Here is a 20,840-nt window from a genome sequence, read left to right on the forward strand (position 1 = left end):
ACCCTAAACGGAGATAGAACCTTATCATTCTAAGCTCACGACTGGACAACAGTGTGAGCTACCCTACTACTACATAAATTGTATATTTTCAATACCATTTCTGCTTCATCTTTTGGATGAAATATCTCTTCTTGTATTATAGATATTACTGAAATAATTGGTGATGTGTAATGATCCATTTGAGGGAAAGATGATGAAAAATATTTTTATGAAACATTATCCTCTATGAAAGAAAGCCCTCTTTTCAGACATTGTTCTCTGAGATAAAGTGATTATCACATCAAGGAATCAAGGACCCCAATTGAAATAAGCCAGTGGCTTTCTTGGGTTTTTATCCTGTTAGTTGACCTTGTATGTAATATGTACTGTCATGTACCTACTTCTGCAAATCTTCTAATAAAGTTTTCAATCAATCAATCAACATTCATAGAAGCCAGCTAGCTTCTCTCCTCCGGGTCTCCCTTGACTGTTTTGATTATTGCGATAGTGTGTTCTATAACCTATGGTTGGTAGACAGCAAATAATGGAAATCAGGTTTATTTTCGGACAACAATTACACTGTTGTTACACCTATCTTACATCTATATCGGTAGAAGATAGATAGCTGGCTAGATTTGAAGTCACCACCGCCTGGCAGAGAGGGCTGAAAGGGGCAAAGATGTTGTCTCTAGTCATATGCTTCATTCAAAATAATTTTCCTCTGAGGATTAAGATTAAGCAGCGTGTCAAAGCATGCTTTGAAAGCACATCTCGGGGCTTTGTCCTCCTCTCTTTTTCCCTTTCTGATTTCCCTCTGAAGGGCCCCTGTGGATTCCACTGCTGCTCTGTGTATGTTATGCGCCCCCCCCCCCTACTCTTTCCCACATTACACGATTGTTGAGGTAGACTCAAACTCGCTTACAGAGACATTTCAGAGACTTGATGTCATCCCCAGGAACTGCTAGCTGCCCTGTAGATAGATACTTTGTTAACCTTCTATTGTCTAAGGTCAGCAGGGCTATGTTGTTTTTACAGGACACTGCCATTGTAAAATGGCAGGGCATGGTCAATGTTGGGCAAGTACAAGTGCACAAGAGGACTATAAAATGTCATCATCTCTGTCAGGGATACGAAAAATAACATTGTGTGCGGTTTTGACTTCACGTTCAGCTCAAGCCATCCGTGGACTTGTAATTTTCGAGTCTGCACATGGCAGGCAGTTGATATGTGGTCGGGTTTTTGCTGGAAACCAAAATACTGAGATGACCACATTAAAACAAGCAAACACTGTCCTTCGGGGTAAAGGGCTTTCCCGTTTCTGCCAGGGTGCCTGTTAAAAGGCCAGAGCCTCTGCTCTGCTCTGCTCTGGTTTGCTCTGCTCCTGACCTGCACACACCAGACCAGACGGTGGGGCCTGGCTTGACTGACTCAGAGGATGACAGGGCATCATGATGGTAGAGCAAAAGGGCCTCTGTGCTGTGCAGGTTTAACAAGCTGTCTGTAACTAAATGTCAGCATGAGAGGCAGCTGGACCCGGAGGTAGCGAGTGAGAGAATAGGAATAAAAAAGTCCTCCGCACCATACAGCGGTTGTTTACCTTGGAGCTGCGCTCTCAGCCAAAAATGTCACGACAACAACCAGAGATCAATAGCAACTGACTGAAAACCCCAATTGTGCTCCTTGACTGCTGCCTGCGTATGTTTCTATGTGCCGGGAACATGACATAACATATGGCCCAGGCCAGGCATATACATTTTTTTCCCCCTTCACTTCAGTCTCCCTCTTGTCTAAAAAAAGAACGCTAGGTTTCTTGTAAGAAACACTGCACAGGCATTATTATTTTGATTCCTGACAGAAGCAATCAGAGCTGGCGATCACTAAAACGAACAGACAGGGCCTGTAGATTGAGGTGGGTGGGAGTTTGGTTTAGGTGCTCTGTGCGGTTTTGAAACAGTTCCTGTTCCTTCCTTCCAAGCGTTTCTTTTTCATTGGTGTCATACGGTTGCGGAAAATGAAGACAGATGCAATTAGCGGCAATGTTTGGGCTCAACCCTCTGGAGCCAGCGGCTCTGTGTTTGCTTTGAAACCTGATTAGGACCCCTGTCTGACCAAGTTGCTTTCACCTCACCAAGAATCGCTCCTTACGGATGACTTCAGCACACGTTGCCTCTGATGATGTCCCTCTGTTGCACCTTTGACCTCGCCCAGATCCTGACCGAGAGGCCCCTGATCAGGAAATCACTGTGGCACACGATTTAGCTCCATCACTCTCTTTTATTCCCTTACTACCCTTACTCCATTGATTTCAATGCCAAGCACAATATTTAGATCAGTGTCAGTCCCACCCTCCCACACCCACACCCACACCCATCCACACACACACACACACACACACACACACACACACACACACACACACACACACACACACACAAACACACTTGTACATTATGCTACACAGTTAGAAGTCTTGGGATGTATGGCTCCCCTGACACCTCATATAGTGGTGTGATTGCTCATAGTGGAGGAGTCCATTGCCACATGCAGTACATTATGTTTAGCTGGATTAGGTTTAATGGCTGTCGTTCTTTCTCATTAAATTCAATTCAAACAAGGGTTTACAATCACCCTGCACGAGATGACTTTTAAAAGACTCTTGGGCCCATGCCCTAGTTTAGAGTGTGTGTGTTCAGATGTGTTCATTTACATGTGATGTATTGCAATTAAGCACAAAGGAAATGTTCCATCAAAAGTAATTATGTCCCGGGTTGAAGCTATACTCGGTGTAAATGTTGATCTTCTTTCATTGTCTTTTTGTCAAGAAAAGCACTTTCACATGAAAAGGTGCTTGATATAATGCAGAAATATTCCTACTCTCCATATCATTTACTGTACCGGTAGTCTTAAATGAAGAACACAGATACACACTTTGAAATTCAGACTTCTCACGCATATACAATGACCACTCTGTCAACAAGTCGAGAGACTCTTCTTTCTTGTTGTAATTTAGATTTCCTCATAGAACTTTATACTGGCACTGATTGAGCGAGGGAGTAAATTTACTCTGAGTAGACCTTGTATTTGAGTCTCCCATAAGAACTATTCTCACACATGGCCCTTCTCAGTAACAGTACTCCAGCAGTAGTGGTCTGACCCGTAGACCTACGCTATTGTTACAGCTTGAAACATGGAACACTTCTACATCCTCTCAGGGGGTCCGACTTGAGGTTTACCATTTGGAAAAGTTATAGCCCGAGTTCACTCTCATAATTACTTTCTCTTCCAATTGTTTTGAGAGCGGTTTTCTTCAGAGGCCTCTCCTAAGTTACATAAATACATGCAACGACAATTATTCTAGAAATGCCCAATCCAGATAAATAAGAAGAAACAAATCCCATCCCTTGTTCTGCGGAAGCCATTGCTAAATAGCATGATCTGGTCTGATCTTATTTCACATTTCTTTTCCGGTAAGAATGTCCAATGACCACAAATTTGGAGATAGCACTGCATTCCCTGTAATGTCATGTTTTCAGAGAAAATTGCAGAGGGGAAATCAAGCTATGCATATCATGAGGGGTGAGCATGGGAACGGCTGGGATTTGGTGGGGTAGCGTTCGGGGGGTCAGATATTCTCCCTCTGTTTCTGTTTGAATCTTATTCAAGAGTATTATAGGATTAGAACAAACATCCTCAGTCACAACACACCCCCCCACACACCACACACCACACACACACACACACACACACACACACACACACACACGCACACACACACACTCGCACACAAGAAAAAACACACACACACACACACACATGCACACACACACACACTTGCTCACAAGCAAACACACACACACACACGCACACACACACACACACACACACACACACACACACATTGTGTAAAGTTTCATAGATATATGACATGTGGCCATCAGAAGATTCACTGGGTTTGGAGAGGACTCACATGTTAGTCTTTGTGTAAAGTTGACATGTGCGCCGCAGATGTTTCGCCATGCTTGGTGCAACTGGGTGCTTGCTGAGAGTTTGTATTGTTTTCTGGCCCCCCTGGCTCGGTCAATAACCCAGATCCCACTGCCATCGAATAGGACGCTGCTGATCTCAGCATTGGGCACCGGATCAGGAGTGTGGGCCGCTGATTTATAACCTGACACGGACTAGGAGCGAGGTGATGCATATCTAAAAAGCGCTACAAAAGAATAATTGAAATTCGTATGAGATAAACTGGCATTTGGATTCAGAGAGGAGATGCTTGGCTTTGCCACATCCAGTGCAAAGGCATTCGTCTTCAGTTCGTATTGATTTATTATTTGACATATATTGGAGAGAGAGAGAAAGAGAGAGAGAGAGAGAGAGAGAGAGAGAGAGAGAGAGAGAGAGAGAGAGAGAGAGAGAGAGAGAAGAGAGAAGAGGCCAGTGGTGGGTGTCTTTGGCAGTGTCTTCTCCCATCCCTCTCTTTTGGACTTGTTCGTTGACTGAGGAGGCTTTCAGGGAACCGGAGAGCTGAGGTTTTCCATGGAATCTTTTTGGCCTATCACTGCTGATCCTTTTCGTTTATCCTATTAGAGCTTAAAAGTATGTATCCTCCGAGGGACACACACACATCAACTGATGGATAACTGCTCTGAATGCTCAAAAGTGTTCATGTTTCTGACAGCATCCTTTCATTGGACTGGAATACATGGACACATGGCTCATGTGTGGCCACAAACCCAGACACAGTCTGCAGAGGCCTGCGTTTATAGTACAGTACAGCTTCGTTCACACCATTCTAATTCAAGGAGACACAAATGTGACGTATGTTTATGCCAGTTTTTCAGGGTAGTGTTTTACAAGCCTCCACTCTGGATCATTTCATTCATTACTATGGCTGTATGATATTTCTTAGTATTTCTTACTGGAAACCCCTCATTAGTTTAGGTTTCTGCCTTCCCTACATGTTGGTTTGGTTGACCGAGAAGCACCTTGGCAGCGGTGGACAAGAAAGGTGCAGAAACGTTGCCCAGACATTGGTTTTGGAGACCACCCTGTCTCCCCCACTGAGATTGGGTGTGATTGAGTTCAAATTTGCACCTACTGTAACAATAACTCCCCCACAGCTACGGAGGTGCCTGCAGAGCCTTGCAATACACACATGTACACAGACACACAAACCTACATGCACACACACACACACACACACACACACACACACACACAAACACACACACACACGCACACACACAGACACGCACACACAGGCCCACAGCTGGAGAGGTTTGCTGCTTGACCCCCATCTCCTATACAGTATGTGGCCCGGTCTGGCTTCCAGGTTTGAGTCCATAATATTTTAAACCTTTTAGTGATCACATCCATCCAGTTTTGGACTAATAATAATTTGCATCTTATCCTCAGAACAATGAGCTCACTCAGTATACATCAGTAAAGTACAGCACAAAGAATAAGATTGATAGTTGGCCTGCTCTGAAGTCTCCAGGTCTAAAAAAGGGCTCAGGTTTAGAATAGTCTAACTACAGTACTAATACAGTATACAGTAAGTCTTCTGGGTGTGTGTAAGTGTTTCCCTGTGTGGAACCCTCAGTGTGTTAATCACCTTCAGTCTCACAGTTTCCTAACGCCTCCACCAAGCCACAATTAGGTATGATTCACTATAAAAAATCATCTCCTGCATTTCGGAGAGGATGAATTACCCGTTGCAGTGAATCAGCAAGGGTTCTGGAATCACATTGAGGTTTTGATTGTAGTGAATTTTGAAGTTTGTATGACAGCTGTTACCAAAATTACATTTACATCGAGATTTCAGATACTGCGCAGTAGCGCACTTAGAAGAAAATGAAAATAAATACTGAGAGAACACTGTTTCCCTGAATAGAAAACTGTATTGAGAAAAGAGAGAGAGAGAGTTCCCTTCCTAGGGTTTTTCCAACAATCTCCTCCCCAGGGCACTTTCATTATAAAGATTGACTGGTTGAAACTGGAGAAACCAACATAATTTGGCTTTTGAATCCAAGTTTCAAATACACGAATCTTTTTCAATTAGGATTTAGCGTGTGGTGTTTAACCTACGGTCAAAGTAGTTATAGGCTAGAGTTTTGCAAACGCTTAGATTTTCTCATTTCTGGTATATTATGCAATACTCAAACGTGGTGTGTTTTGTTTTACCTTGTATATCTTCAGCATCATTTGGCCTATATTTAGAGAAACCATAGAGAAACCAAACCTGCTATCAATGTTGGGAGAGAAGCACCAGGCATATAAGCACAGTGCTTTGGGCTGCAGTGATGGTCACTCAAAATAAATGTGCAATTGGGGAAGGTGTAAACACAGTTTTACAATGTGGGATGAAACTGATAATTGGTAATCTCTAGGTTACACCAAAAAATGATGTACCAAAATGTAAAATGCACTCTTCTCATAGAAACCAAACCGCTTGGTAAACCATAAAACCATGAAAAATCATTTCACAGGCATTTTAGTGGACAGACTTCCAAATGTACGTACATGCCAAATAGGCCTAAGCGAATATGCCAAATTTGTAGTAATTTGGCCCCATTTTCATTTAATGAATGCTTTACAGTCTGTGGTGATCCAAATGCTAAAACGGGTGAGTTGTAAAACTAAACAGTTATTTTCAGAGCAGAGTAATGGAGATTGTGACTAGAGGCATGGTTATTGGTGTGAGACGGGTGTTTGTCTTGTTCACCTGTCAGCAGTGGAGAGTGAGAGTCACGGTGCACAGTCTTAATTGCGTTTTTTGTCAATTAAGTTTGTTTATCCCAAAAAAATAAAAAACTAGGGTCCACTGGAAAGCAAACAAATGAGAGAGTATGTTAATGTAGAATAGCACAAACATTTAATACAATTTAGCAAACAATTGCAATTCTTAAACTTTACTCAAAACCCTTGGGCAATGGACAGAGAGGACACAAAAGAGGCTTGAGCAGCGCTGGCATTTTTCTCTCTCTTTTTTCCCCCCTCGTTTAAAGAGCACTGACACAGGGCCAGCGTTGGCTGTCAGAAGCATCCAGAAAAACAGCACTGGCCACGGTGAGTGCTGTCTGTTTATGACTAATTTCTACCTGCAGTCCTCTAGTGGAGGTAGATGGAGAGAGAGAGAGAGAGAGAGAGAGAGAGAGAGAGAGAGAGAGAGAGAGAGAGAGAGAGAGAGAGAGAGAGAGAGAGAGAGAGAGAGAGAGAGAGAGAGAGAGAGATTCACAGTAACAAGGGGGCAATTGTTTTGGGCATATAGGACAGTGCCGTGTGGTTGTCAAGCAAACAAGGTACTAGTGGAACCTATTAGGGATGGCCCATTTAGGAGCTGATATTGGCTCTTCACTGCCGGGCATGGCCAACACATGGCCATCTTTATGAGACAGCTGCTAAAGTGAGGAAAAAAAGGTTATGTTTAGTTGAATAGTCAAGATATACAAACTTTCTAGACAGGCAGAGAACCAGAATTATTGAATAGCCTGCTTGTTATTTCAATAATTAGAGGGGAAAAATGCAATCATGTTTCATTTTATGAAAATGTCTGTATGTCCTTGTATGTTTTATTTTGAGTGTATGAAGAAGGGTCGAAGGGTCACACCTCTTGGAAGCGCTGTGAACTCTAGTTGATACTTCTCTGTTGGAGAAATATTGGTGGGTTGGAGGGGCCCAATGTTTTAAAATTCAACAAGTTCACTTGGCAAAGGAATCCCCCTTCATAAATGAAATGTTTCATTGTATCAACACTACGGTGAAATTATGGGAGTCTTGAAAGGTTTACTACACACCGTCATGCTTCCTTTTGAGTAGGCCTGTGAAGGGGGAAAGCTGAATACACATTTCCATACAAGAGTGTGGACATCATGCACATGATATAATCTCCTCATGAGACACCCCTAGTTTCACAACAGAAGGGGCTGTGCATTCACTGTTTATTGTATTTAAGGATATAAATATAATATAATGTATTATGCATTATACATGTATACAGTAGTATAGTATAACCCTCGTAACCCTTTCTGGTTATAAAACATAAAAGGACATCTATTTGATTTAATATTGTATTTTCCTTTATTGGGAAAAACACTGAACATTTCTGAATGTTGTTGATTTGTTTTGGAAATATGAAAGATGACTCAACTGGTCAATTATAATTTCTAATCGTATTACATCATTGAGTGTATGAAAGTTCCTGATGGATGGACAGATAAAAGAACAGTGCAAATAGTTCACAGCATCCGTATAAAAAAACTGCTTATAAATGCTTCTAATAATAACATAACCAAAGAGGTGTGCATGCATCATCTTGGATATAACCATAATAATAACCATTCAATAACCCCGTGATGACGCTGTGTGCGACCGGATGCTGAACACGGGCTCGTCCTGTCTACTTCCTTTCTAGCAGCAAAGATGGCGGAGTACGATCTAACCACCAAAATCGCTCATTTTTTGGACCGACATCTCGTCTTTCCTCTGTTGGAATTCTTGTCGGTCAAAGAGGTATGGATATATGAATTACTCATTTTCCCATACACTCTATGATAACGTTGTAAATGTGTCAATTGGCCTGGTAATCTCTGTCAACGCCACGTGCGTGAGGTGGTGGTCCATGACTTGGCCTCGCGCTGTTTCAGCTCCGGGCAGCTCGAGCCTGCTAGCATCACATCTGCTCGCTGCCTGGGTAGCTACCTAGCTATATGCAATACACTACTGTTGCTACCAAACGCCACTTAGTACATAGTGTTTGATACGTATGAAAGATAATATATTGTGTTGGCTGATAGTACATTTTCCCGCTTACCGTTTTCATGATTACGTTATTTGCTTGCTAGCTAGCTACCGATGTAGCATGGCTAAACTACCGGTGTCTACTGTGTTGTTAGCTGGCAGCAGGAACTGCCCACTACTGTAGCCAAGCTAGCTAATGTCATGTCGTGACGTTAGAATTATAAGGTTCTATCTCCATTTTTGGTCAAAAGATTAGCGTTAGTAGGCAAAATTGAGTGTTTATTAATGCCTGTGTGGTGTTATTTTTTTCAAATGTTGACATTTTTGAGTTAGTAATTCATAAAATACAAAGGTTCCATCTCACAGAACACAATGGAATGTAAAAACTTTGACGCTCAATATCTCTGAACTGCCCTAAACGGAGATAGAACCTTATCATTCTAAGCTCACGTAATGCCATGTCTCTAGCCAGACCCTGGCATCAGCATCATTGATGCGACCATCTGTTAGCTGGTGAGCTTATTGTAGCTATATTACACGTTAGTATATTATGTGTCCGAAATGTGTAATCGTATTGAACACTGACACGAGGACTTTGAAGAGATACAACACAAGTACATTTAACATTATCCATACAAACTGTTGATGCAGACATACATGCAGGTCAATATGAATATGATGCATTTGCCCGTGTATTTCCGGTTGAGTTGGATGATGAATGCCCATTTGGCTGCCCTGTTGATAACAGGATAGTCCCAAGCAATACGATGTGAGTACCAGCTGCACATTCTTTAGCCCAACTCTTCCCCTCTGCCTGTGTGTGTGTTAGATCTACAATGAAAAAGAGCTGCTCCATGGCAAACTGGACCTCCTCAGTGAGACCAACATGGTGGATTTCGCCATGGACGTCTACAAAAACCTCTTTGCTGACAAGGAGATCCCCCACTGTAAGTAGACGGGATGCATTTTCCCAGAGAGCCCCATACATCAGCATCAATCTATGATTGCCATTACCAACACTTCCTATTCAGAAATACAGAAATTATTAGGTATGCACTTGCTGTAAATGTACTTACTGTAGTTACACAGTAATGACAATGAATGGCATTGTTTGTTTCTTTGGATTCATTATAGCAAGCGACCATAGCAGTACGGGGTACTTGTTACCACAGAACTTACTGGAAAATACTAGATAAATGTCATGGAAAAACAGTACTGTAAAATGAAATGCTAACACACTATTTTATATACACAGGAGAGTCTCAAATTCACTGTTGCAATGCTCATTATGACTGTATTAAACACGTGCACAAACAGCTTTCATGTTCTGATTGTATGTAACCTCATCAGCTGTATGTAACTCTACTTGCCTTTGTTTAACTGTGATGCGTCCTAAAATGGCTTCTGTCCTGTGTGTCTCTGTGCAGCCCTGAGGGAGAAGAGGACCACTGTGGTGGCTCAGCTGAAGCAGCTGCAGTCAGAGACGGAGCCCATCGTCAAGATCTTTGAGGACCCAGAGACGACCAGACAGATGCAGTCCACCAGGTGAGCTGGACCTCCCGAATCACTGCCCAGTTTGATTTGCATCCTACTGTTTAGGAACTGTGCGCTATTTATGGACAATGACATTTCCCCTCAGAATAGATTTAGGTTACCAAATGAATGGCCAATTAAAGCTATTTTTCTATTGAGGGAGCTACGAGTCTTGTCTGGTGTCAGATTCTTTAACATTCCTGCTTTAGGCGTGATACTTGTATGAATGAGGTTAAAGTGGTATTTCATGATGAGACTATGGTGTGACATGATCATAGGAGGGACTTGTAGGCCAATCATTGGCATGCTAACATTTTGGATAGAATAGCTTTAGGGTTTTATTTAGCAAATACAGCTAGCCCAGAAGAGTAGAGAGACATATACAAGATGCTGCAGTGAACATTATTACGATTAACAACTGAGTTTAACCAAACTTTATTTTTCATCCTTGTTTTTTTGGCAAGTCAGATCAGTTCACCAAAGGCACTTTTCATCCACAACAATCTAAGTAGTTTTTTCCCCATAGGGTTTGGCTTTGAGGCACGTTTGTTTTTCATACTGCTTGTGATAACACTAATGTGAGTTTTGAAGCCTTGTGATTACAACTCAAAACTCTGAAGTGCAGACGGTTGCGCTCTTGTTCTATTCAGTTTGCAGTTCCCTTTGCGGGCAGGATCCCATTTCTCTTTCTGTTCTGTGTCTCGTTATACAGGCAGTGGCGGCTGCACGCTTGGGCCTGCCAGGCCTAGGCCCACATACATTGCTCATTGGCCCACCCAAAAATGTTGCATTTTTTCGTGGTTGAAAATGAAGTTTTAAATTTACACATGGAATGACACCGTTTTATTCTGACCAATAGCTCGTGTGTTCCAATTTCGAAAACCAGAGATAATAAATGTAGATGTACATTCACTCCCCTTGATAAAATGTTGACGGCCGATCCAAAATGCATTCTGCCAAAGGGTGAGCCATGCACACGCAAGGGACGTTTGGATTTGGAGAGGAGCTTGGTATATGCCTTCCTAATATTATAATATATATATAAATATATAATTTTAATTCAGATTTTTTTTTTGCCAACCGTTGAGTTGACACAACGCCACTGGTAGGCTACAATATTCCAGTCCTACTGGATATCGGGATTCGCTTTAGTACAATTGGGTTTGTAAAACAACACCAGAGTTGTCCTGGGTCACTGAAAACGGTTCTGTCAAAAACCAGACAGCCTTATTCAATGTTCCATGCTATTATCCTCTCCAGTTGCACTGGATGCTGTGTGTTTTTTTTACATGATTTGGGTTCATGTAGAAGGTCGCAAATGACCAAAAAATATTTGAATCATATCCACGTATATACATGTATGATAATAATAATAATACAATGAAATCCTGAGATAATGGTTTGTCGTGGAGGGCCTTATCGTTTCTGGATGCAAGTTCACCAGCAAACCTTATTTGAAAATAAGGTTATTTAAAAAAAAAAAAAAAAAAAAAAAAAGCTTATTTTAAAGCCTTATTCTTTCTAACTCAAGGAAGCCAACCAGACCGTGGGCAGATACAGGTGGACGGGGGGTTATTGATGTCTTCTAAAGGGATGGTTAGACTACCGTTTCTGATGAGTCATTAGGAACCAGAGGCCTGTGTGATCCCATGCGAGCACCGCAGGGGCGCATTCCCTTCCACAGGGAGGCTTGTCACCCAGGAGCCACTGGAGACAGGCCTTCATTAGTCTCCACACAGGAGGTGTTGAGGGCCGACAGCACTGAAGATATACAGCTAATCCAGTGGTACGCACAAGTGCAGATGCGTGCACACACACACACACACACACACACCTCTCCCTTTTGAAGCATAAGGGAGCAGTGTTGTACTGCTCGGACCGGTCTAAAAGTGACATGCCCTTTATTTGCCCACAGCCCTTGATTTAGACTAGTAATGGAAAGAATGACACCTGAATAAACCTCAACATAACCTTCGTCAACGAGCATCAGCCAACTGGCGACACCTATCAACTGACACGACCACTAACTGCAAAATTGTTCTTGCTGTTTTTCAGGGATGGACGTATGCTCTTTGACTGGCTGGCGGAGAAACACGGCGTAAGTTGGCCTGCTTTGCTGACGTCTCACTTCTCCTCCAGTGTTTCCCATGACTCGTGTGTGAACCCGTTGTTGTTGAGGGGGTTAGCGGGAGGGGACGTGAAATGACTTCCCAAAAACCTTAACTCATTTTCGGGGGTTTTATGGCTTGCAAAAAAAAAATCCTGCGGACATTTACATTCTGTGGTGAATTGTTAAGAATAAACGGAACAGCTCAAGACCCGTGGGTCTGGCCGCAAGAATGCCGGAGATTCTATATATGGCGTGACGCTGGTCCCCTCCCACCCCGGTCCCCTCCCACCCCAGCATCCCGCTGACCTGCACACCCTGTCCTCACTGCACCTCCACAGGCATCCCAACCAGGGGCCCCTCGGCTTGCCTGGCTGGCTGGCTGACTGACTGGCTGACTGGCTGGTTGGCTGTGGGAAAGGCCAGGGCGGCCTGGCTGCATCCGGTGCACCCACAGCCTGTCAAAGCCACAGTGTTGTTGTGAGAATCGCCTCAGTTCACAAACTGACGTCAGTCAACCTGCTCTGAGACATGGGAGTATTCCTACATCTTAACATTGGTATCACACCACTGTCGGTCACTTGTTGTGGCACCTGTGACACCACAGATAACAGCCTGTTTAACTCATTGACTGCCAAAGACGCCAATTGGCGTCTTATAGAATAGTAACGTTGACTGCCAAAGACGCCAATTGGCGTCTTATAGAATTTTTTTTTTTTTCGCGGGGATCGCGTTATTGACATGTTCTACACCTAGCGAGTGAATTTCAGACTTGGGTGTAATGTATTTCGGTCCCAGATGGGGGCAGTAGTTCGATAAAAGCCTGGAGAAGGAAGTGGCTTGCTGTGGGTTGTAGCAATGGCGAAATGGATCAGGGTATGTGCCAAACGCGGCGCGGAGCATTGCGGGGCGGAGCATTGCGGAGCATCGCGGAGCAGTGCGGCCATCGCGTGACTCTTCAAACAGTTCAGAGTCGGATGATACAGAAAAAGTGGAGAAAAAATAAATAAAAAAAAAAGTTCTGCAGAAAAACCTAGTTTTCTCAGTTTATTGGTCAAAATCAGGTGTTTTTGCTGAAACCACCCTATGTTCTACGGCCGATTTCTAAACACTCAAAGAGGCTAGAAACAAACCTTCTTTTTCTGATGAAAGAAGAGAGTCTAAAGTTTTGGTAGATATGTTCAATGTTTATGTAGTCCGAAAAGTCAATATTTGGTGGGTCTTCAAAGTTCAGCGAAAATGCCCCAAAAGTCTGGCAGTGTGGAGCTCTCCGCTCTGAACATGGCTGGCAGTCAAAGAGTTAATGTAAGATAAGTCGATATGGCGTCAAGTTAACTGTATAGGGTAGTGACCACATTGTTCTTCTTCTACTCTCAAATCTTACCCATACACACGCCCCAAGCCAGTCATTGGTCTAGATGGGAACCGATGACGGTTCCGCAACGGTTTGGGTCAGGTGGGTCTCAGGAGCGTTCTCCTGGATCGCGGCATTGATGCTCCTTTATTTTTCTTCTTCTTCCAGTTCCGTCAGGAGTACCTGGACACTCTGTACAGATACGCCAAGTTCCAGTACGAGTGTGGCAACTACTCCGGAGCTGCAGAGTACCTCTACTTCTTCCGTGTCTTGGTAAGTCCCCCCATAATTTATATATATATATATATATATTCTGTATTTGGCTCGGGCCAGTTTCCAATTAAATCGTGAATAATGAAATTGCGTCATGCGCATCCAAGTGTGATTGTTTGGCCAGTTTACTTGAATGTCTCAGAGGCTATGTAGTCCACTTGAGGGCGGGGGGGGGGGGGGGGAGAGAGGAGAGAGAGAGAAAAAAACACCCAATCAGTAATTGCAAGTGAAACGCTGACGTCATTCTCCATTCAATTCCACCTCACGTCTGCAGTCCTCACCGAAGGCTGGCTGTTCAAGGACTTGGGGGTAGGATCTTTTTACTGGGCCAAACGCTGAGCGTTCAGACTCCATAATCTGTCTTTAGTCCTCTCGCTGGGCATGCTTCTCCGGGGGAAGGCGTATTGATTTTAATACTGTGGCCAGATAGCCCCCTCGTCAGGATCCTTATTGGTGCCTCAGAGTGCTTATGAGTTATGTCACACGTCCGAGCGGAACGAGAGAAAGAGAGAGTGGCAGGCATTCGTTTCAATTAGAGAAGGAGGAAGTGTCATTGAAAGGGACATGTAACAGGTTCACAAGACAAAGAGCCACCACCGCCGCCAGTGTTTTTCCTCACTTGAAAAGATCGATGTCCCACTTGTTGACCCCCCCCCCCTCGCTCTCTCTCCCTCTTTCTTGTTCTCTCAATCTCTCTTTCTCTTCCTCTCTCCTTCCCTGGTTCACAACACAAAGCGCCACCACCGTCAGTATGTTGTCCCACATGAAACTATCGATTTTGCACTTGTTGACCCTCCCCCTCTCTCTCTCGCTCTGTCTCAACCTCTCTTTCTCTTCCGATCCCTCGCCTCCCTAGATTCTGAACCTGTATTTCCAACCATGGCGAGAGCCTTTTTCCTGTTTGGCTGACAGATAGAGGTGCATGTAGGGGCTTGGGATTAAATAATTTTCGCCAGTGAAATAGTTTGGAAATCAGATAATACCAAAGTAGGTTTGCGGGGGGAAGATAATTACAGTTCACTGAGAGTACTGGCAGTATCCTCGTTACACATGCGTACTTCTTATTTCCTCCATAAACAAAGGACTCATTGCTGGGGCTCTGGTGTTTGTGGCTTCTCTCCCACTGCCCTCAGAAATGAGTGAAAGATGAACTACACAGAGAAAGGCCGAGGTGCAGGACTCTTTCTGTGTGTGTGTGTGTGTGTGTGTGTGTGTGTGGGTGGGGGGGGGTGTGTGAAGGGGGGGGGGCTGTGTGTGTGTGTGTCGCTGTCTGGCGACCGGTGAGGCCTGTTAGTGCTGCCTGCCTGGAGGGGCTAGTCGTTGGTGGCAAACTGAGAGAGAGAGAGAGAGCGAGAGACACAGGGGGGAGGGAGGGAGGGAGGGAGGGGGGGGGGGAGTGTTTTGTGTCACAATAGAGTGGTGGTGTAACACTAGATAAGTCCTCGATGGACAGCCTGTGACCCCTGGATGGACGGCCTGTGACCCCTGTGCTTCGTTGGAGGGTGCCACAAACCATAGCTGTATCGGATGCGTTTGTTTAGCCGGGCCCCCAGGACAAGTAGGTGTACGGAAACCCTGGGTCTGAACGCTCGGCCGGCCTTCCGTTACTAACCTTGGCTCTTGGACGTAGCTATAAGTGAAGTCACCTGCCGTCGGTCAGAACGTCTTTTGTTATTTGGGAGTCAAGTATCCAACCTTATTAGAACATTCAACTTGGGAGGAATAAGGCTGTCTGTTGGATGAGTCGGTTGACATCCGTTGTGGCTTGGGGGTTTCTGGTCCTAGGTGTTTGTGTTCACATTTCTCTGGTTTATGCACCACCACTGCTACTGTGTTTTCTTTTCTCCATTTTAGCAGAGGGAGATTTTGGCAAAAAATTTATTAACAAATATGGCCAGCATTAGGGGAAAATTCACCCCCCCTAATGTTTCAAAAGCCAGTGTTAAGCCTATACGTTGAAGCCTTACGAGCAGTAACTCCCACACCAACCAGCAGCATACAGTGGTTCACAAGCGTTCCTGAGTTGCTATTTTGTAGATTTCTTTGTCTGCTTTAAGGTCTTCCATATTTCCCAGACGTGTGCCAAAACCAGCTTTGAAATCATGAAACAGAAAGAAAAAGAGATGAAGTCTAAAGTCCAATGCACACGGCGTGCGATGCGATATTGTCGCACGACAACATTCACACCCACACACTACGGTGGTGTGAATTGAGAATAGAATGTTGTCGTGCGACAAAATCCCACGCCGTGTGCATTGGCCTCAACAGTTTTTCTTATTCTAATTGACATTTGATCCCATCTCCATCGTGAGCATAGCAGTGACTCTAGTGATGCACATTGATGATGCTCAAGTGAGTGTGTCTTCTCTCTCTCTCTCTCTCTCTCATCTGAAAGGCTTGGCAGAGGCTCAGACAGATGAGTCCTACTGCTCGCTCTAAACAAGTCTCTTGACCCAAAGCAGTTGGGTTCGTCTTTAGATTGATCCTCTTAGCGATATCCTCACTCACATCAATGCAAAGCTAGACACAGCTAGGCATTCCAGACCAGATGATGGTGGTGACTCTTAACATCACATGAGTAGAGTAACCCCCCCCCCCCCACACACACACACCCAAAACAAAAATACTTAAAACTCATCCCCCCACTTTGTGCATTTGCTTCTGGCTTTCAGCAGCTAAGTGTAAAACAAACCAAAATTGCTCTGAGTTATGTTGATTTCTATTCCAGTGTTGATTTTATGTTGTTGTTGTTGTTTTTTACTCCTCATTTATAGATTCGAACAAGGTCAGACAAACTAGATATCTGCTTTCTCTGACAATGCAAAGGCTTTCTGAGAAGAAGAAAAAGAAATGTAGAAATGGGCTTAATCCATTTATCCTTTATAGCCTACCTCTTGTTGTTTTTTCTTCTCTCTCTCTCTCTCTCCCCCCCTCTCCCTCGGTGTGTGTTGTGAATGTGGAGCTCCCATCCCCACAGACCGCCCCCGTATGGGAGAGGTGAGGCTCCATAAGTCATTTAAACGTGGGAAACCCAGTCAATTAAACGGAGGAAGCCAGCCTTGCAAAATCCAGGGCCTCAGGTCCTGTTACAGTGTGGCCTAGCGCGAAAAGAGCAACTTATTCATATCATCAGTTAATGCAGGGATTGGATGTTGAGAATAAAGATTGAGTGTCCCGGCGGATCCCTCCCCAGCACAGTAAATTTATTGTTGCTGGTCAGTCAGCGAAAATGTGCCCCATTTCGGGAACCCAATGGAAACTTAAGGTAACTGCTGGAAAAACCCAGGTATTGAAACTATTCTTGCGTGGCCACCAGTGAAAGCCAGGCAGTGTTGTAGAAAGCTGCCATAATGACATGGAGGTCGGCCAAACGTAGCAGGCTAAGGCCAGGGACTTCCAAGACTGAAGGGGGAAAAAACATAACAAACAAAACACTTTTGGAGATGAAACGCTGACCTTTCTATTGGCTGGCAGTGTGGCTGGCTGGCTTTTCCCCCCGCTGCCATAATGCTGATCTGAGTTTCTTATGAGTTCTGTACTTTAAAAGTCATTTAGTGCCCTCCAAGTTGTGGGCTATGATCAAAGAGCTCCACTGTTGTAAGAGGATGGATGGATGGATGGATGGATGGATGGATGAATGGGTGAGTGCCTCTCTGCGTGTTCTCCACAGGAGTACTGTGTCTCCCACTACCTTGCCGTGATTCCCCCCCTGGTAAACCCCACTGGTAAACAAGAACACATTTTTCCCCAACCTGTCATTTTCTTCTCAATATAGGCTAGCCTGTAGGAGTGACGGCAATAACAGGACGATGTAGTCGGTTTGCCGGTAGAAAAACAATCATGTGCTTTATTCTCACTCTCTGCATGCGTACTGACAACAACGAACATTCATTCAACTCTGTCCCACTTATATCCCGTCATATCAGCCGCTAAGCAGCCTGGGTGATTGAGTCAACACCAACATATAAGAAAGGCTGGAACGCCGTGAATTAGGAATACTTTGCTCACTAGCGAGCGGTCACTACACACGTCCCCCCAGAATTCACAAGAACCGGCCCCAAAAAACGGTCAGGGACTCTGATAACTCGCCCAAAGCGACTCTGGCGCCCTTGAGCAGGCACAGGAGACCGAGGCAGGGGAAAAAACACAGGCGAACGTTTGGCCGGCCTCGGAAGGCAGGGCAGGGGGTCTGCAGGAGCTAGGGTCGGGGCTGTTTTAACAGGGGGGCGACCGCGGCGGGGCGGGAGGGCCACCTCGACGGGACGGTCCAAGTCCAGATGAGCTGGCTTAAGGCGATCCACCGAGATGCGTTCCTTACTACCCCCCATGTCGATAATAAAGAATTTGTCGCCTGTCTCCACGACCCGGTAGGGACCATCATAGGGCGGTTGCAGGGGGGCTCGATGGGCATCTTGGCGGATGAAGACATACCCCGATGCCTTCAGATCAGGCGGGACACGTACTTTAGGAACGCCGTGGCATGAGGTAGGGATCGGCCGGAACGACTTGGCCTTGTCCAGCAGAGCACTTCGCTGTTCTGGTGCTGACCAGGGGACCGTAGCACAAGGGAGGAAATCCCCCGGAACCCGGAGGGGTTGGCCGTACACCAGCTCAGCAGAGGATGAAAGAAGGTCCTCTTTAGGTGCAGTACGGAGTCCCAGCATCACCCAAGGAAGCCTGTCGACCCAGCCGCCGCCCCGGAGATCGGCTTTAAGAGCAGCCTTCATGGACCGGTGAAAACGTTCACACAGGCCATTGGCCTGTGGGTGATAAGCCGTAGTGCGGTGGAGGGAGACACCCAGCTGCTGAGTAATGGAAGTCCATAAGCCAGAAGTGAACTGGGCCCCCCGATCAGAGGACAGGTCTGAGGGGACCCCAAACCGGGCGACCCAGGTGCCGATGAATGCGCGGGCCACCTCAACTGTGGTAGTCTCCGTCAGTGGGACGGCCTCTGGCCAACGGGTGGTTCTGTCTACCATCGTCAGAAGGTGAGTGTATCCCCTGGAGGCGGGAAGGGGACCCACCAGATCAATGTTGACGTGGTCGAAGCGTCTTTCAGGGACCGTGAACCGCTCCAGCGGGGCCTTAACATGACGATGGACCTTTGCCCGCTGGCATGGCACACAGGTCCTGACCCACCCACCAATGTCAACCTTCATCCTGGGCCAGACGAATTTCGCTGCAATCAGGCGCTGCGAAGGTTTCCTGCCTGGGTGTGAGAGGCTATGTATGGCCTCGAAAACTTGCCGTCTCCAAGCATGTGGAACCACTGGGCGCGGCTGCTCCATGGACACGTCACAAAGCAGCGTCGTGCCGTCGTCGCTGAAGGGGATGTCCGCCAACTGGAGGCCAGAAACTTTAGTCCTGTATTCCTGGATGTCTGGGTCCGAAGCCTGATCCGCAGCCATACGGGCGTAGTCGATGCCGAGATGGACAGCCCCGATAGTGGCACGAGAGAGGCAGTCAGCTACGGGGTTGTCCTTTCCCGCCACATGCCGAATGTCTGTAGTGAACTCTGAGATATAAGCCAGATGACGCTGCTGCCTGGCAGACCACGGCTCCGACACCTTAGCCATGGCAAAAATCAACGGTTTGTGGTCCACAAAAACCGTGAATGGACGAGCCTCCAGCAGGAACCGGAAGTGCCTGATTGCCAAGTACAGGGCGAGGAGCTCTCGGTCAAAGGTGCTGTATTTTTGCTCACTGGAGCGGAGTTGTCGGCTGAAAAATGCCAGGGGTTGCCAAACCCCCTTGACCAGCTGTTCGTAAACGGCTCCGACGGCATAATCTGAGGCATCAGTTGTCAAGGCCACGGAAGCCTCAGGCACGGGGTGAGTCAGCATGGTCGCGCTCGCGAGGGCTTCCTTGGTGTCTGAGAACGCCTTTGACATTTCTTCGGACCATTCGATGATGTGCTTAGGGGTCTTGCCCTTGAGAGCCCCATGCAGGGGGCGCATTAGGTGGGCAGCCTGAGGGATGAATCGATGGTAGAAATTCACCATCCCCAGGAACTCCTGTAAAGCTCTAATGCTGGTAGGGCGTGGGAGCTGCAGCACAGCGTCCACCTTTGATGGCAGCGGGACCGCCCCAGCAGTAGTGATGTGGTGGCCGAGGAAATCCATGGCAGGCAGTCCAAACTGGCACTTTGCTGGGTTGATGATTAATCCATGTTCCCGGAGGCGACTGAAGAGGAGACGGAGGTGGGATAGGTGCTCTGCCTTGGACGTGCTGGCTATCAAGATATCGTCTAGGTAGACAAACACAAAAGGCAGGTTGCCCAGCATGGCGTCCATCAATCTCTGAAAGGTCTGGGCGGCATTCTTGAGGCCAAACGGCATCCTCAAAAACTCAAACAGTCCGAATGGTGTTATAACCGCTGTCTTAGGGACGTCCTGAGGGCTAACTGGCACCTGGTGGTATCCCCGTACCAAATCCACTTTAGAAAAAATAGACGCGCCCGCTAGATGGGCTGAAAAGTCTTGAATGTGTGGAACGGGGTAACGGTCAGGTGTGGTGACATCATTTAGGCGCCGGTAGTCGCCGCACGGACGCCAGCCTCCGTTGGACTTGGGAACGAGATGGAGAGGCGAGGCCCAGGGACTGTCAGAACGGCGAATGATGCCAAGTGTCTCCATGGCTGCAAACTCCTCTTTCGCGATGGTGAGCTTGTGTGGGTCGAGGCGACGGGCCCTGGCATGCACTGGTGGGCCTTCCGTGGAGATGTAATGCATGACGCCGTGTTTGGTGGCAGCGGCCGAGAAGGTAGGTGTTGTGATGTCTGAGAACTCCAATAGAAGAGGGGAGAACTCATCAGCCGGCGAGACAGCACTGGACAGCTTCATTGTGGCTGCGTCA

The 20,840-nt window shown here is 46.0% G+C and overlaps 1 protein-coding gene across 1 annotated transcript in view; it reads left to right on the plus strand.

The window, feature by feature from the left end:
• Positions 1-8,394: 8,394 nt before the first annotated feature.
• eif3ea (eukaryotic translation initiation factor 3, subunit E, a) overlaps positions 8,395-20,840 on the plus strand; it is a 38,965-nt gene continuing 26,519 nt past the window's right edge. The window contains exons 1-5 of the mRNA XM_080541336.1: positions 8,395-8,490; positions 9,548-9,665; positions 10,146-10,263; positions 12,307-12,349; positions 13,881-13,985. Coding sequence (XP_080397462.1) covers positions 8,401-8,490; positions 9,548-9,665; positions 10,146-10,263; positions 12,307-12,349; positions 13,881-13,985 — 474 coding nt within the window. The 5' untranslated portion in view covers positions 8,395-8,400. The remainder of the gene's footprint in view (positions 8,491-9,547; positions 9,666-10,145; positions 10,264-12,306; positions 12,350-13,880; positions 13,986-20,840) is intronic.

The sequence above is a fragment of the Nansenia antarctica genome, assembly GCF_963989245.1.
Source record: "Nansenia antarctica genome assembly, chromosome: 10".
NCBI lineage: Eukaryota > Metazoa > Chordata > Actinopteri > Argentiniformes > Microstomatidae > Nansenia > Nansenia antarctica.